The following is a 16988-nucleotide window of genomic DNA, read 5'->3' on the forward strand; positions in this document are numbered from 1 at the left end:
ATAACCGCTAATGATCATAGTGGTTGACTACTGACTCTTGTGAATCTATACAGATATTTTGGTGTGGTTTGTGAATGCTGACCAATGTAACTTACTGTGTTGTTGGTCGCCTCACGCTCTCTAGTGGCAGAAAGTGTCAGCGCTTCATGTACATACAGTTTGTATGTTTTATGGGGTTGTCGTTATATATATATATATATATATATATATATAACATTGAATACTACATAGACAATACCACATAGAATTGGCCTTAATATCACAACTCTCTGATAAAAGCAATATTAACGTTTTAAATGATATTGGTCTACTGATGAGGTACCAATTTCTATTCTATAATTTTTATTTTATTTTATTTTATTTTATTTATTTTTGGGGGGGGGAATTCAAAGGTGACAAACCCCACAAAATGTTATATATATATATAGAAAAGAAAGAAAAAGAACATATATATATATATACAGTATATATATATATATATACTGTATATATATATATATTCTTTTTCTTTCTTTTCTTTTCTGTAATCTTCTATCAGCCCACTGGCCATAGTGTATTTCAGTGTCTCGAATCTTTTGAATCCGCTTATTTCTGCAGGTTGTGCTAGTAGGTGACGACAAGTGAATCTTTTTGTGTTGTGAACTCACTAAATTGAGTCAACACTTTGTTATGCAATCAGGAAAAAAACAAAAAAACACTAAGTTTGCAATAGGATATATAAACACTTTGATTTTTTATTTTTTTTGATGTACAACAGTCACTTGATTCAAAACGGAGTTAAGTGAAGGAAACATATGAATCAGAGGAAATGAACAAGAAAGATTCATTCACTAAAAGATTTGTTAATGAACGAATCACTATTTCAGTTGTACTTTCTCATTACATCAATGACACACATGAATTTTGCTTTATTACACATGAATTTAGTTTTATTACGGAGGTTTTAAACCTTTGGGCTCCAACAATTTTCAAAGACCCAATGACTTTTCCATTTGTTTGTGATTTATTGAATAAGGAGGTTTCATTCATATTCATTCATATTCAAAATGTTTCATTTTAAAAATTTGCAGTCTTTAAAAATTAAAGGTCTTTGACCAGCAGACACTGTTATCAACACAATGCTACATAACTACTCAAAAAACAATTACTAAGGAATCAGTCAAACAACTTTAAAATGAGTTCAGTTCAATGTCGTCGTGTTTTACAGCGCCATAGATATACAAATTTATGTACAAGAGCTACATGTGAAACCGGAGATGAGGGATGATTGATAAGCGTCCCTTCCCTTTTCAACCAATCGAAGTTGAGTATTCCGCGAGGCAGTGACCAATCAGACAGCACGGAGCGGTATTTGAATCACCAGCAGGCCTTTGTACTGTACGGTTTGTTTTGAGTTGGATAGAGAATACTAAACAAAGCTAAACGGCTCGTTTTTATTTTTTTAAAATTTCATTCAAGAAAGACCTCTCGAAAAGCGTATTCGCCATGGAAATGCACGCTTTGGTGAGTGTTTAATGCAGAAATATGTGTTTGTATTTATCTGATAAAAGACTTGCTAGCGTCAAAGCAGCTTCGTGTTCGTTAGCTTAAATTGCTAAGAGTTGTTGAAATAGCTTGTAGGTGAAATAGTTTAGTTTTTACTTCCTTTTCCATTACAGCGCAATGCAAACAACCCTGTTTTTATCGGTGGCAAAGGCGGTCCTGTAAACGGTGCAGCGAGGAGGGCCGTGTTTGGCGAACTGTCCAACTTTGCCCACAAACCAGTTCAGACCAAGGTAACAGTTACGTGTCTTTATTTACCACCATGCAACTTGTGTATTTGAGCAACAGCGTGATGCCACACATTCGTCTTTGTTCTTTCCTTTTCAGAAGGTTCAACCTGCGCAATCTGTAAAACCGACTGTCCAGCCAGCTGTTGTGCAACCCAAACGTGCCCAGGTACAGCACGAGGTCCCTCATCCTGCCCCAGCGTTACCCCCTGCTCAACCTGACGTGAGCATGAAGGAAGAGGAACTGTGTCAAGCCTTTTCCAACACACTCTTTCCAGTTGAAGACATCGATGAGGGGGATGCTGACATGCCTCAGCTGTGTCCTGAATATGTAAAGGACATCTATGCATATCTGCGAACCCTTGAGGTACTTGTGGTTTGTCTTTACTTTTTGTTTTTACCTTTTTGTACTTTTTTACCAGCTTCTATGCTCTTTTTGCAGGTCCAGCAGTCAGTTCGTCCCCGTTATATGCGCGGTTATGATATCAACGGACGAATGCGTGCCCTCCTGGTTGACTGGCTGATTCAGGTGCACTCAAGATTTCAGCTCATGCAGGAAACCTTGTACATGACCGTAGCCATCCTTGATCGCTTTCTCCAGGTAGAAGTTACAGCCTTTATAAAATGTGGAATTTTTTTTTTTTTTTTTTGGTTCATGCACTACATTCCCATGTTGTAAAAAAAAAAGCTATATTAGTGAATACTTCTGGGGTGATGACTTGATGTCTGATTTCATCAAATTGGATTTTAAAACCTTGTAACAGCTGTTCTATATGATCTGAAAAGTTGTGGAACTGTAAACCCCTTTTTCTTTCTTTCAGGTTCAGCCTGTGACTCGTAAGAAGCTCCAGCTAGTTGGGGTTACTGCAATGCTGCTTGCTTGTAAATATGAGGAAATGTATGTGCCAATGGTTGGGGACTTTGCCTATATCGCTGATGATGCCTTCACGAAAGCCCAGATCAGAGAGATGGAGATGATGATTCTCAGTGAGCTGAACTTTGAGCTTGGACGTCCTCTGCCCCTGCACTTTCTGCGGAGAGCCTCAAAGGCTGGCAATGTAAGTATGGGTTTTATAATCCCTGATGTGGTTTGGGGGTGTGTTTGTTTTGTTTTTTAAAGCTTCAGATGTTAAGACTTCACCTTTTTTAAAACCACTCTGTAGGCGGATGCTGAGAAGCATACGCTGGCAAAATATTTCCTTGAACTGACACTACTTGACTACGACATGGTCCACTATAACCCTTCTGAGACTGCAGCTGCTGCTCTGTGCCTCTCTCAACTTGTGCTTGATGGCCAAAAATGGGTAATTTTTTTTTTTTTTTTTTTTTTTTTCCTCCCCCTCTCCACAGTTTATAAATTAACTTTTTTTTTTTTTTTTTTTTTTTTTTTTCTTGCTGCTCTAGTCACCAACCCAGCAACACTACTCCACCTATGATGAGGCCCACCTGAAGCCTATCATGCAGCATATTGCCAAAAATGTGGTTACAGTCAATGAAGGGCTCTCAAAGCATGTGGTAAGCACTTTTCTATTAGACTTCGGGGGGGGGGATGTTTACACGACACTTCAACTTAAAAACGAGAACATTTTATGCGTTTTGGCCATTCATTTACACGACAACAGTGTTTTGGTGGCCTGAAAAGTTTGTGTTTTGAGAATGGGTTTCAAAGTGGAAGTTTTTGAAAACTACATAGTTATCTGTGAAAACGGTGACATCTTGCACATGCGTATTACGTTTAGTCTATCCACCTTAATTTAACGCAGATGTGCGAGGCTTCCGATTTATTAGGTGCTATAGGGAAATGAGAAGAGTATCAAAGTGCAGTAAAAATAAGGTGGATAGGCATGCTCTATAAAAATGTGTATGTGTGCAGGCACGTAGTCTTTCTTTACAAAGTGACATCGAGAAATTAGTCTGGCATGCGTAATACAGTGGTTTTTAGTCATTTGTGCAGATCCGTTTGAACAGGAATGGTTCTGAAAACGTCATCTGTACAAAGAACTTTTCCGTTTTTAGTACATCGTTGTCATGTAAACGTACCCTTGTACTTATGCATTTGGTCAAATCTTATTCAAAGCAACTTGCAAAAAGGGAACAAAGCATGGGCTTGGTTGTACTGAATGCTAGGGTGATGTCCATCTCTTGCAGACCGTGAAAAAGAAATACTCCAGCAGTAGGCTCATGAAGATCAGCCTCCTTCCCCAGTTGAAGTCTTCACTTGTGAAGGATCTGGCTGCTCCTCTGCTGTCCAGCTCCTGAGGATTTTTATGTGGGAATGGACACTAAAAATTGCACTTTATTTTGTGTCAGCCATTTTGAGAGATGGACTGCTGCTTTTTAAACCTAATGTACATACTTTTGAACTGTCTGTATAAATAAATGTTGCTTTTTTTTTTTTTTTTTTTTTTTTTTTTAGACTACATTTTTAAGCTGAGGGTTTAAATTGGGTTTTACTGTTTGTCTTTATGAACTTGCTGGAGCTGTATTTGCTTACCCACTCAGTGGGCAAATTGGAGCTGATGTCATTAAAATCCAAAGATTTAATACCACTTTTTGATTTGTGTTAATGCTGACATAAGTTTAGGATTTGTTCTAGTGAAGGTTAATTTAGTTAAACTTGAATGGGTTCTGACTCTTTAATAAATGAGAAACACTTGGCTAGAAAAATCAATTTAGCATGAGCAGTTGCATCATTTAAGTCTTTCCACCTGCTGACAGGGATGTTGCTTAAACTCCCAACAGTTTAATTTCTGAAAAGGGGCAAGTATAAGGTCTCATTCATAATTTTGTATTGCTTCACAAATTTGTGCCTTGAAATATTTAAGGTGAAGTGTTGGTCTACACATCCTAACACAGAAAAAAATGATAAAGGATAATTAGAGAAAGTGTATCATCTGAATTTTATGGGTTGCTGACATTACTCATGTGAAAATTCACAGTAAGTTTACTGCATGGAAGGAAATCTGAAACTTCAAATTGCAAGTTGAGGATTGGAAAGCAGCTTGTACTAATGCTCACACGGTGTCTATAAATGCACACCTTAAACTTATATAAATGGTTAAGGTGGACACATGTAGCACCGGTGGAATTAAATATAATAATGTACCAGACGTATGTGTAAAACGTGTGGAACTAGAGGAACATTGTTTCACTGTATTTGGCAATGCAGAAAGATTAAATTATTCTGGGAAGAGGTAAGAGTCATAATTGAGAATTTCAAAACCCATTTTACTGGACCCTAAGCTTTTTCTGTTGGGCTTATACCCAGAAAAACAAAATTATGAAAGTGAGCATTTATAGACCTCTGCTTGCTTTATGCCAAAAAATGTCACTCTGTTGTGGACAAAGATTCACAGAACAAGTACTACTCAATGGATGAGAGATGTTGTCAAGCCTTTCATTAGAAAAGATAACTTGCATATTAAAGGCTAAACCACATGTATTTGAAAACATATGGCGTGGTTCCAACCTTGAGAAATTCAACATATATTTTAATTTTGCATTCATTATGATTATAATAGTCAATTTTGAATAGATTACCATTGGCTAAAACAGGAGGAGCATTCTTGATTTTTTTTTTTACTTAGTTTTATCTTTACAGAGAAAATGCAGCAATCTTATGGTTGAATGGAATTTGAAAGAATGTATATGAATGTAAAAGGCTGTATTTCAAAGTGTAAAGTGAAAATAAAAATATTGTGTAAAAAAAAAAAAAATTACACATACACTGACACAAGGCTACCCAGAGTATGGTTTGTTGTTGTTTTTTTTGTCGATTATGTGGTTTCAGTTGTTCCACTTATTTAATCTGAGTACAAAAGTTGAGAAATCATTTGTTAGTGAAAATGTTTGGATGTAGATTTCATGCACAAATTTGTGGTTACGCATAGTGATTGAAACCTATTGTGTTTGGTCCAGTGGGCATTTATTAACCAATAATTATGCTTCTTGCTAAACAGTTCATCAATCTCACCCACAATGCATCTCTAAATTGGTCTGAGATTGAGATGTATGTAAAATGCCAGCAATATTCAAGTAAACTATTTACAACACAGGCTGGATTCATTAAACATTAAGAAATTTTTTCTTTACTGCCATTTTGCTAAAGTTATGTATATTTTGTATCCCTAAAATACTTTTTGTTAAACATGACTCAAATCCATGAAAAGAATGTTTCTGTCAATGAAAAGAATCTAAGATGTTCTTAGGAAAATATATGGGAACTGAACTTTGGACCATTCTTACAAAGTTTCATAACTCATCTTAAAGGGATAGTTTACCCAAAAATTAAAATACTGTCATTTACTCACCCTCAAGTTGTCCCAAACCTGTATGGATTTTTTTCTTCTGCTGAACAAAAGAATATGGGTAACCAAACCGTTGATGGGCCCCATTTTGTTATCCGTGTTCATCAGAAGAAATTCACACAGGTTTGGAACAACTTAAGGGTGAGTAAATGATGACAGAATTTTCATTTTTGGGCAAATTACTCCTTTAAGAAGATTTTTGTAGATCCAGCAGCTGATTCATCCCTTCACTGACTAGCACCTTGGCAAATGTTGGTGTGGATGACCAGACCAGTACATTTGTATGATATTTTACTCATAAAGTGCTTTGTATCTGTACAGTAACAGAAGTGGTGAAGAGTGGGGAAATACCACTGCAGTTTAAATTTAAACTGTTTTGCACAATAATGCATTCAGCATTGTTCTGAGATTATGAACTTAACATCAAAAGCATACAATCCATGGTTTTCAAGAGCTGTAGTGCAGTTGATACATTTGGGTTTCTCTTAACTACAATATGAAAGGCAACAACATGGTGAAACGTTCCTTAGCAGCAAAACATTTCCCACTAAAACCATTGATTTAGACATGACTTCAAGAAATTAGAAAAAAATACAAATCAAAAACAGCAGGTGACTAAAGCCAAGCACCTTAATTTACATATAAAATCTATCCATTTCAAAAGCAAAATAAAAAAGCCTGTTCCCACATAAAATGGCTACTTCATCTCTAAGTGAATTAAGATCACCTTAAATATCAATGACAGATGAACAAACCACATCAGAAATAAACTGTAGAATGCTGTAATATAAATACAATAAATAGTTTTGATCAGTGCTCACAGGGACAGCTCAGTATTCAGCGCCCTGGAGAAAATTTTCATGTCCGGTCAGCGCCTGCCCGCATGGCCTCAAGTGTCCGTGGCAACACAATGCAAAGCTTATGCATTCAGCCACAGCCATAGCACACCTCGCTCCTTCCTTCATTATCTCCATTTCCCCTCATTTCCTTGTCCTTCTCCTTTGTCTAACAAGTCTGCTGAGGTTCAAATCTGGTTGCCTCATTAACGGCAGAAGAGGTTAGATCTTGGTCACGTAGTTGTTTGGGAAAAGGCCTTGTTTACCTCTTAGTCTCCCGGTCCACCATCCAGACGCATCTAGACAAACAAATAGTGCATAAATATCAAAATTAATCCCACAATGTATTTCTAAAATGGTCATATATATGTAAAATGGCAGCAACATTCATGTAAACTTTACAAACAGGATTCACAAAACATTAAGAATAACTGCCATTTTCGATATATATTTTGATTTTTTTTAGTCATAAAAAATTCTGCCACATTAAAAAAAAACATTTATACTATGCAAAATAAGTATTTTGCATGCTCGCACCTTCCTTAATGATGTCAATGATGTCATCTGCATTGAAACTGAGCTCATCTGTGTCTTGGGCGTCGTATGCATAAAGGGCTTTACATTGAGGCACCTGGGGCTTCGGCTTGGGGGCTGGTTTGGGCCGACCACCTCCTGGAGCGGGCCTGTTGGTGGACTGTCTGTGGGCCCTTGGAGAAAAGCACAGAGGACATGAACAGATGGAATTGCATGTGATGTTTCTAACATTGCAGCAACCATGGGAACATGCTTCTACAAGTGAAGGTAAGTGTGAAATCAAGTATGTTCTTGAAGAAGCATAGCTGTTGTGAGAGGGTTAGCGGTCTGATTTCGTGGTGTTAGTTCATGTGTTCCCCAATAGGTGGCGACAGATTCACATTTATCCATAGAGGGACTGTCAGTCTGAACTAGTCTACATTTCCAAAATAGACTTAATTCAGTTGATCCTCCACCTTACTTTTAAGATCAGAATTTTTTTTTTCCCCAGCTGTTGCAACGAAGGGCCATTTGTTAGACCTTCGGCCTTCATGATGTGTCTGAGTCGACCCTCATCATGACTACAACAGAGAAAATGGTAGAAAATGCCCAATCCAAAGTCCTTAACCTTGTTGAAGTTAAAGGGAAAAATAGCTCGTATAAATAGCTATTCACAATCTGATCTCCATTCAGTAACACACTATTGTTCAAAAGTTTGGGGTCTGTCAGATTTTTTTTTTTTTTTTTTTAAAGAAATTAATACTTTTATTCAACACGGATGCATTAAATTGATCAAAAGTTACAGTAAAGACTCTTACATTGTTAAAGAAACTTAATTTTTAAATAAATGCTGCACTTTTATCAGGGTTTCCACAAAAAAATAACTGTTTTCAGCATTGATAATAATAATAAATGTTTCTCGAGCACCAAATCAGCATATTAGAATGATTTCTGAAGGATCATGTGACACTGAAAACTGGAGTAATGATGCTGAAAATTCAGGAATAAATTACATTTTAAAACATTAAAGTAGAAAAGTGTAGTATTAATTCACAATATTACTGTTTGTACTGTATTTTTGATCAAATAAATGCAGCCTTGGTGAACGTAAGTCTCCAAACTTTTGAACGTTAGTGTAAATTAAATTTAATCTATAAAATGTGATAGTTCTTGTAAGGAACTGGAAATCCAAAACAACATTGAGAGTATACAAGGATGGATTTGAAGTTGGGCATCTCTGGTGTTGATCTATCGCTAGTCAAATGAACCACAACCACTGCCACCTAACAGAAACTACACATGCTCAGACTCACATTCCTCCATTGCCAGACGGTTGTCGGTTTCTGCTACGGTAAAGAGATACATGCATGTTACATTCAAACACAGCTCACTATTTTGTTTGCATGGATAATGTCTGGTAGATGAGCTTCAGCTATGCATCTAGCAATTAGACAAATGTTAACCATCTTCAGTAATGAGATTGTTGTTAGCTATATCATTTGAAATGTGTGTGCTGTGTCCTCTCACCCTGCAGCCCCTTGGTCTGGAACTTTGAGGAAATCCATGTTGGGTTGCTGGGGTGCCTGTCTGCTGCCTCTGTCCTTGAGCTGACTGACATTAGTAGGCAGGAACGGACGGGCCGTGTTTCCTGATGTCGGCCTCTGATTGCTGTGATGTTGCGAGTTCCTCTGATTGGCAGCGTGATTTGCATTCTTCAGCCCTCCGTTTTGGTGAGCAACTGCTAGTAAACATACATGCTTGCTGATTAAATTAAATGGAAAATTAGGATAGTTGATAATAGTACTAGTTGAATGGAATAATGTACCTGGAGGGCCAGGTGCGACTCGTGTTGGGGTGTGGTGGTGCGTCCTGGACGTGTTGGGGCGGCTTTGAGTGACACCCTTCTTAGTAGGACCTGAATGAGGGTTGAATTTTGGTGTATGAGAACATTCAATGAAGTAATATTAAATGATATTGTGAATAAAACACAACACGAGTCATCACTCACGTGAGTTTTTGGGCAAACCCGGTCCAATGCTGACCTGCAGCATTTTGTTTGAGGGTCGCAGCACAGCTACGTCCCCTTGACCTTGGATGAACTGCACCTGTCTGGATCCTCCGGCATTCCAGGGTCCCCAGCCATCTTTCTTCAGTTTCATTTCCAGCCTGCAGGTCCAATCACAGTCTTTCATTAGCATACAGTGGCCAAACATTCTTGGACAAAAAGCTTGAATCATAAAAAGCAAATGCCATTTATTAAAATAAAAATAATAATTTTATTTGAAAATATAACAATATAATCAAATATAAAGACAACTGAAACATATTAATAAATAATTTCAATAAATAAAATTTGTTGTTAGGTATGTAGACTACCCATTCAAAAGTTTGGGGTCAGTAAGATATTTTGAAATATTATTACTTTTATTCAGCAAGGATGCATTAAATTGTTTAAAAGTGAAAAAAAGTGTCAAATAGACAAAAGTGATTTTATAATGTTACAAAAGATATATATAAATGCCGTTCTTTGAACTTTCTATTCATCAAAAAATCTTTAAAAAATGTATCAAGGTTTTCACAAAAATATTAAGCAGCACAACTGTTTTCAACATTGAAAATAATAAGAAATGTTTCTTGAGCACCAAATTTTCATATTAGAATGATTTCTGAAGGATCATGTGACACTGAAGACTGGAATAATGATGCTGAAAAAAAAATTCAGCTTTGCCATCACAGGATTAAAATACATTTTAAAATATATTAAAATAAAATATGGTTATTTTAAATTGTAATAATATTTCACAATATGAATGTTTTATTTTCTTTTTTTATCAAATAATTATAGCCTTGGTGAGTGTAAGAGACTTCTTTCAGAAACATTAAAAACAAAATCTTACTGACCCCAAACTTTTGAACGGTAGTGTATATATTAATATAATTTATGAAATAAATTAAAATAAATTATAAAAACAACAGATATACTGTTCAAAATGAATGAATTCAATTTTTCTTCATTAAAATATTTTATTAATTAAAAAAATCATGCCTTTGCAACACTACTTTAAAGATATTTTAACCTACGTGGTGCTAAATTTGAGAGGTAGTTTTTTTTGTGTTCTCTCTTCATATCTGCGTGCCAGTAAACTGATGAACTCCGTCTTGAATACACACTCCAGCAGGCTGTCATACTCCTCCTCGTGCAGGATCATGAAGTCATCCTGCATTGTGCTGTAGGAGAGACAAATGTCTTTTCAAGACCTGAAATATCCACATTTGTTCGATCATTCAACACGAGCACAGCCTTTCAGTTCAGGTAACACGTCTTGAGGCACTTTTGGGGGTTTCCACAGACACAAAGGTTGTCGGCTCACAAAAAAAAAAAAAAAAAAATTGCAAGTGATACGGGGGCTGCTGGGAGTTTCTGTGTCTGGGACACATGCAGAGATGCCCTGCTTCGCCCAATAAACTTAAGTCTTTTCTAATGAGTTTTTTACAAGGTATACTCTCCCTTCCCAGCAACACCTGGTTCACATTATTGACAACCCCCCACACAAAAAAACGAAGTATGCAAGGTTGTGGGGTGCTGGTACCTCTTCCTTTGTCCTTATTTGTAAGATCTTAGGTTTCTTTGACAGAGTTCTACATGTTTGATCATTTCCAGGGAACACCAAAAAATGTACTATAAATGTTTAAAAAAAAAAAAAAAATTGTATATCACAGACCCTCTCGATTCAACATGTGTTAAATAACACAGGGCAGACAGAGTCTCTAACATCTAGACTGGACCTTTGATGTCTCTACGCCTATAATTCTGCAGATGGTTATCCAAGGCATTATGGGACTGCATTCAGGGCTTAAAAATACAGGCTCTGTTTTACGCATGGGAGGGAAGCCGCAGCTCTTTTGGCCCATTGCAGCTGAACACAGTGTTTTTTAATAAAAGTTCCTATTCAAATGATTGAAAATATAAGTTAAAAAAAGGTGCCATTTCACAGTGAGTGCTAAGGTTTGTTGTAGCTTGCCATTACATTAATTGAACTGACTAAGCTTGTGTGGTGGTGATGTACCTGAAAGAAACAGCCAAAATCCTCTCTACGTCAATTTTGCGCTTCAGGACCTCTTTCACAAGTCCTTTCTCTGGCCCCTGCTTCACCTTTTCTCTTCCAATCAGGTAGACAGATTTAGGGGTGAGGATCAGGTCTCTCTTGATGGTCTTAACAGATTAAAAACACCCATAAATACATATAAATACTACATGTCATGTCACGTGCTAAAAATGGTCACTGATACTCAGGCACATCTGTGTGCTAATTTTTGCATGCCCACCTTAAACCGCCGGTCGAATTTGTTGACTTTGTCTGCAAAATCAATCTTCTCCCTCTTGCCCACAAACTGCCTGAGCTCAGGCCGGTCATCCATACCCAGGTAATCGCCCACAAAGTTTCTGTTCAAGCTGTGCCTTCTTCTCTCCTTCCTGTTCAGCAGCAGATCAGAGGCTGGAAGAAGATAGAATGAATCTTCAGTGTTATTCTCAAAGAGCTTTAGTTCTTGCACCATGTATAAAGCATGAGACATCAGTGAAGAGCATGCTTGACATTAAATAAGAGATGCGATGCGTAAAGAAAATAAGAACAATTAAAGTACATTTCATATGTGAACTGAATTTGAGCATCATTTACAATCAAGCTTTTTTCAAGTTGTACAAAAACTCTGAAAATATTTAATTATGTGTATGTAGGATATATAAAATGCTAGCTATAAAATTAGCAGGAAAAGGAGTTAGCCATTTTATTGTAAAAATGTTTAAAATGTAATTTCCTTCACAGAATTTGAGATGAACAAATTGGAGATGTGGTGGAAATTACATGTGTTACATAAAAAAAATGATGGTTCAGGGAAAAAAAACAAAACAAAACAAAACAAAAAACAGAATTCTGCTTGGTTTCATGTAAACTACCATTCAAAAGTTTGAGTTTGCAAAGATTTTTTAATGTTTTTGAAAGAAGTCTCTTATTCTCGAGGCAGCATTTATTTGATTTTTGCTGATTTTTGATTTGATTTGTTGATTATTATCAATGTTAAAAACAGTCGTGCTGCTTAATATTTTTGTGGAAACCTTGATACACATTATATCAGGATTCTTTGATAAATAGAAAGTTCAAAAGAAGAGCATTTATTTGAAATAGAAATCTTTTGTAACATTATAAAAATCTTTACTGCCACTTTTGATCAATTAAATGTATCCTTCCTGAATAAAAGTATTGATTTCTTTCAAAAACTCTTACTGACCACAAACTTTTGAACGATAGCGTATGTCCATAACTGGACACTGTTAATAGCTAAACTAAATACTAGTGAGAGTGTAAAAAGTATTTTAATAGAATTTTTATACCAAAACTGGGCCAAAAGGGCCTACAGCTGAAACACCCAAACATGAACACTCAAGACAGGGTGTGAGGTTTTTTTTTTTTTTGCCTTTGTGTGTGTGTATTATTACTTTTAAACATAATAACAGTAATTTAGCTAAAAGCAGCAGTTGAGGTCAGAATCCAAAGATATACAGGGAAAAACCTAACTGTGACACATTCTGCCATGTAAAACAACATTGATTTCCCTTTTCTTTAAAACATCTTTGTTCGCGGGTGCTTTTATGTGACGTGCAGAACTTTAACCTCATTCAAACTATCCGTCTGAAGGTTGAACTCACCCTCCTCTCTCATTTGAACATATTTCTTGCGTGCACAATATTTCCTCCAGGCCGTCTGAATGGATCTGGCATAACCATCGAATTTGCGATCTCTCGTCTCCTCCAGCAGGAAGAGCTGTAAATAGAATATAATGCAAGTTGTTTACATGAATCAAATAAACTCACAATATATCCATCTGAAAAATTCTAAAAAATTATGCACTAAATCCACGCTGTTACCGACTTAACAACTAATAGTGCAAATAACAATAGTGAATAGAGCTGCACAACCCTGTCCATTACACTAAGGTCACTCTTCATTGGAGCTTATGACACATAGTGGGTTCAGTCTGTCCTGCCTGTCATGCAGCAACTTCTCTATTTCTATTTCAGATTTCATATTTCTCTTTCTCAGTAAGCAGCTGTGCCAAAATCCAGTAATGCTCTGAGCACTGTGTAGCTCCACTGTGCTTCCTGTGTGTCCTCAGAACACACTGACACAGCTCTGCTGCACTGTAGACTAAACATCAGATCCTATCATTATCACAGAGGCCTGGCACGGCTTCTCTCTCTCACACACACACACACACACAAACGGCTGGCACAGGACAAGATATAAGCAAATACACAAAGAAATCCCTCTTTGGCTTCCATGCCACACACTAACAAACAGACACAAACCATCCATTGATAATTATTTTCATGTTATTGCCAATAACTGATAGGGGTGAATTCAGGTTGATTGGGACACTTTTTCCAATTAATCTCAATAGCAAAAAGTGTTCCAATTCACCCTGAATTCACCCTAAATGACAGATTTATACTAATTATTTTGTTTTGCTCAAATAAATGAAAATAAATAAATAAATAAATCACTTTAATGCAGGCCTCACTGAGCCATTGGATTTTATGAAAAATATCTTAATTTGTGTTCCGAAGATTAACGAAGGTCTTACGGATGTGGAATGACATGAGGGTGAGTAATTAATGGCGGAATTTTCATTTTTGGGTGAACCAACCCTTTAAGATATCTGGATCTTAATTGTCTTTGTTAATGTTTTTTTTTGTAGTTTTGTGGTAAAATACCTGGACATTTCTTAGAAGTGTTTATGAAATTAATCAGACTGTTAGGACGTCTCATGCTAACACTGTAAGACTCATCTTCAACAGCTCTCAGTAGGATCAAAGAGTTCATTTTGGCAGAACGACTACTACTACTACACACACACTCTCTCTCCCACTAAAGAAATTCCTGTAGTCATTAACTAATTACTCAGTATCTGCACCTTATCTCAGAAGGAGTTTTGTTTTGAAAGGCAAGGCAGTTCAAATCTGGTCCCTCCTATATTTAATATTACACACTCACACACACACACTCACACACTGAAAAGGCCATGTTTTAAAACCTACATGCCAAAGTCACACATCTCTGGATAATCTGGTGCATTCATGCAGAGTCACAGAGCCTTATACTGTGTCTCTATGTATACGTGTGTACATCTAAATGTCAACAGTGAGATCACAGCACATCCACAAGCAGTGCTTTCATAAGCAAGCTGGGAAAAAAGCAGTGGAAAAAGCAAAGCTGTCTTGGACATAACAGAAGCAGCTTTACCACAGCACTGCAGTTGTGTATCAGATCCAGAGTAATGTTGACCTAACGGTGCTGACGTGGGACCGGCCCAGTGTCCCTCCTCCTTCCCTGCTGACTGCCCACTATTCATCAACCCACTCTGAGCTGAGCTGATGTCTGCCAGACAAAGGCTGACTCTTACACTTCACCTCTCTCCTGCCATTACAGCACAACTCAAATGTTAAATCTTGACCAAAGTAAAAAAACAATGTTCAACATCCTGATAGGAAGGCTTGTGTCAAGTGTTGCCATCTTGTCGCTAATACGATACGTTTCATCTTTAAACATTTAAACATTTTTCTGAAGAGTGCATATTGTAGAGCAGTCCAAAAGTATATGGACACTTAAGCAATATTTAAAAGTGTATCAGCGTCATTGCGTTGTAATGAAATATTAAAAAAGTGGCATTTACACTACTGTTTGAAAGTTTGGGGTCAATAACTTTTCTTTTTTTTTTTTGAAGAAAGTGAAACTTTTATTCAGCAAGGATGCATTCAATTGAATGCCTATGGATGTCTTTACTGTGAAAAGTGACAGTAATGGCAATTACAGGATTCAAAGAATCCTGAAAAAAAAAAAAAAAAAATGGATCAAGGTTTCCACAAAAATATTAAGTAACGCAACTGTTTAGAACAAAAAAAAAAAAAAATTGAGCAGCAAATCAGCATGTTAGAATGATTTCTGAAGGATCATGTGACACTGAAGTATGGAGTAATGGCAGGTGAAAATTCAGTGGTGTCATCAGGAATAAGTTACATTTTAAAATATATTAAAATAGAAAACAGTTATTTTAAATTTTAAAAATATTTCACAATATTACTGTTTTTACTGTCTTTTTGATCAAATAAACGCAACTGGGGTGAGCATATGAAACCTTATTTTTGCTCTTTTTATTGAAGCTTTTCAACCAGAAAGATTAAGAAAAAGAAATAAAAAGGGAAAAGATAAATCAGCATTTGTTCCAACCCCAAACCTTTGAACGGTACTGTATTTTGTAGAAAGATGGAACAAGCAAAACACAAAAAAAGTTTCGTTTTAAATGATAAAACTATACTTTTTGGCTGTGAATCTTAAGGTTTACACATTAGACTGTGAATGTGGGAGAGTCGGAGCGCAAAAAAGTGCACAGAAGGTTTGAATTCTGTAACGTGAAGTCTTGTAGTGAAAAGACGTTTGACTGTCAGAGGATCAAAATGTGAAATACTGACTTCTCAAAGTGGATTGGACATTGTATGGGACATGATATCCTATCCTGTTGATGCAAAAACTTATCCAAACATGTCCGCTCTTACCGACTCAGGGGCTTTGATGAAGATTTTGGTATGTCCGAGCTGATACTGGTCTTGGTCCATGTTTACGGAGCGCAGGAGATGCAGCACACCCTGCTTCTCATCCCCCCGCCATGTTGGCCATGACTCTTTCGTCAGAATCGCATACCTGAGACAGAGAAAGAGAGAGAAGATGAGGAAGCTTTCACCATTCGGAGAATGAAATCATATTTGATTAAAGCACATATTTTTCATTCATATAAAAGTACAAAACGCTCAGTTGAGTCTTCTAAAGTGGAGCCCTGTGTAAATATACTATACGCAGTCTGGGTGTGCAAGATAAACACTTGCAGGGTGGAGTAAAAAAATATAAAACCAATGAAGCGTTAAATAACACACCAAAAGATGCTTCAGGGTTTTACTTTATGTAAAAAGTTAATAACCCAATGAAGCATGTGAAGTAATTGGTGTCATAATGGAAGAATTAGACCCTTAAACCAACACTATGATAGAGGAAACTGTCCAACTATTGGCCTGTAACAGAAGAGTAACCAAAATTCATCAGTACAAAAGTACTATAACACACTACCAACTCAAAGATCTCCCTTCCTTCTCTTTGTGAAGCGGTTTCTTGTGAAAATGTGGTGTCTTCTTAATGGATCGCAAAATTGTAATGCCAGATATGAGCAGATATGTTCTCATTCCATGATGTTGTATAAAGTGCTCCTTGTCAGGCTTCAAAGATGATTTTGAAATCAGTCTTTACCTGTTCAAGAACTTGCGGAAGATTCTTCTGTAAGCATAGCCGGCACGCCTTACTCTTATATTCTCTTTCAGTCCCAGATACTCCACCTGGTGCTTCACTCTAGTGAGAGAGATGGAGAGGAAGGAAGCAAGCAAGGAAAGATTTACAGCAGCAAGTCAAAAAAACCCTTCACAGTAATTCTTCTCAGCCTGTCGCAATTTCATAGACAAA

At 36.7% G+C, this 16988-nt stretch overlaps 2 protein-coding genes across 7 annotated transcripts in view; one reads left to right on the plus strand and one right to left on the minus strand.

Moving 5' to 3' along the window:
• The first annotated feature begins 1336 nt into the window (after positions 1 to 1336).
• Positions 1337 to 4318, plus strand: ccnb2 (cyclin B2). The gene is made up of 8 exons (XM_051899899.1): positions 1337 to 1503; positions 1659 to 1775; positions 1870 to 2136; positions 2212 to 2370; positions 2591 to 2827; positions 2933 to 3073; positions 3174 to 3284; positions 3918 to 4318. The coding sequence occupies exons 1-8, from the start codon at positions 1486 to 1488 to the stop codon at positions 4026 to 4028; spliced, it is 1161 nt and encodes a 386-aa protein (XP_051755859.1). The 5' UTR covers positions 1337 to 1485; the 3' UTR covers positions 4029 to 4318.
• A 2032-nt stretch (positions 4319 to 6350) lies between these two features.
• myo1ea (myosin IEa) overlaps positions 6351 to 16988 on the minus strand; it is a 54549-nt gene continuing 43911 nt past the window's right edge. The window contains exons 18-29 of one of the 6 annotated variants that reach the window (XM_051899895.1): positions 16779 to 16877; positions 16037 to 16181; positions 13133 to 13247; positions 11752 to 11921; positions 11493 to 11638; positions 10507 to 10653; positions 9434 to 9591; positions 9251 to 9340; positions 8953 to 9166; positions 8739 to 8768; positions 7450 to 7619; positions 6351 to 7211 (exon numbers count right to left, since the gene is read on the minus strand). In XM_051899895.1, the coding sequence (XP_051755855.1) occupies positions 7135 to 7211; positions 7450 to 7619; positions 8739 to 8768; positions 8953 to 9166; positions 9251 to 9340; positions 9434 to 9591; positions 10507 to 10653; positions 11493 to 11638; positions 11752 to 11921; positions 13133 to 13247; positions 16037 to 16181; positions 16779 to 16877 (1561 nt within the window). In that variant the 3' untranslated portion in view covers positions 6351 to 7134. Of the gene's footprint in view, positions 7212 to 7449; positions 7620 to 8738; positions 8772 to 8952; positions 9167 to 9250; positions 9341 to 9433; positions 9592 to 10506; positions 10654 to 11492; positions 11639 to 11751; positions 11922 to 13132; positions 13248 to 16036; positions 16182 to 16778; positions 16878 to 16988 lie in introns of all 6 variants that reach the window. The other 5 variants (XM_051899893.1, XM_051899896.1, XM_051899894.1 and 2 more) reach the window with 5 other exon arrangements.

Source organism: Ctenopharyngodon idella, chromosome 7, assembly GCF_019924925.1.
Source record: "Ctenopharyngodon idella isolate HZGC_01 chromosome 7, HZGC01, whole genome shotgun sequence".
NCBI lineage: Eukaryota > Metazoa > Chordata > Actinopteri > Cypriniformes > Xenocyprididae > Ctenopharyngodon > Ctenopharyngodon idella.

Excerpts from the sequence above, each read along its gene's own strand:
- ccnb2 (XM_051899899.1), top strand. Across the intron at positions 1,776-1,869 it reads ACAAACCAGTTCAGACCAAG|AAGGTTCAACCTGCGCAATC; the intron begins GTAACAGTTACG and ends TTTCCTTTTCAG. Across the intron at positions 3,285-3,917 it reads AAGGGCTCTCAAAGCATGTG|ACCGTGAAAAAGAAATACTC; the intron begins GTAAGCACTTTT and ends CATCTCTTGCAG.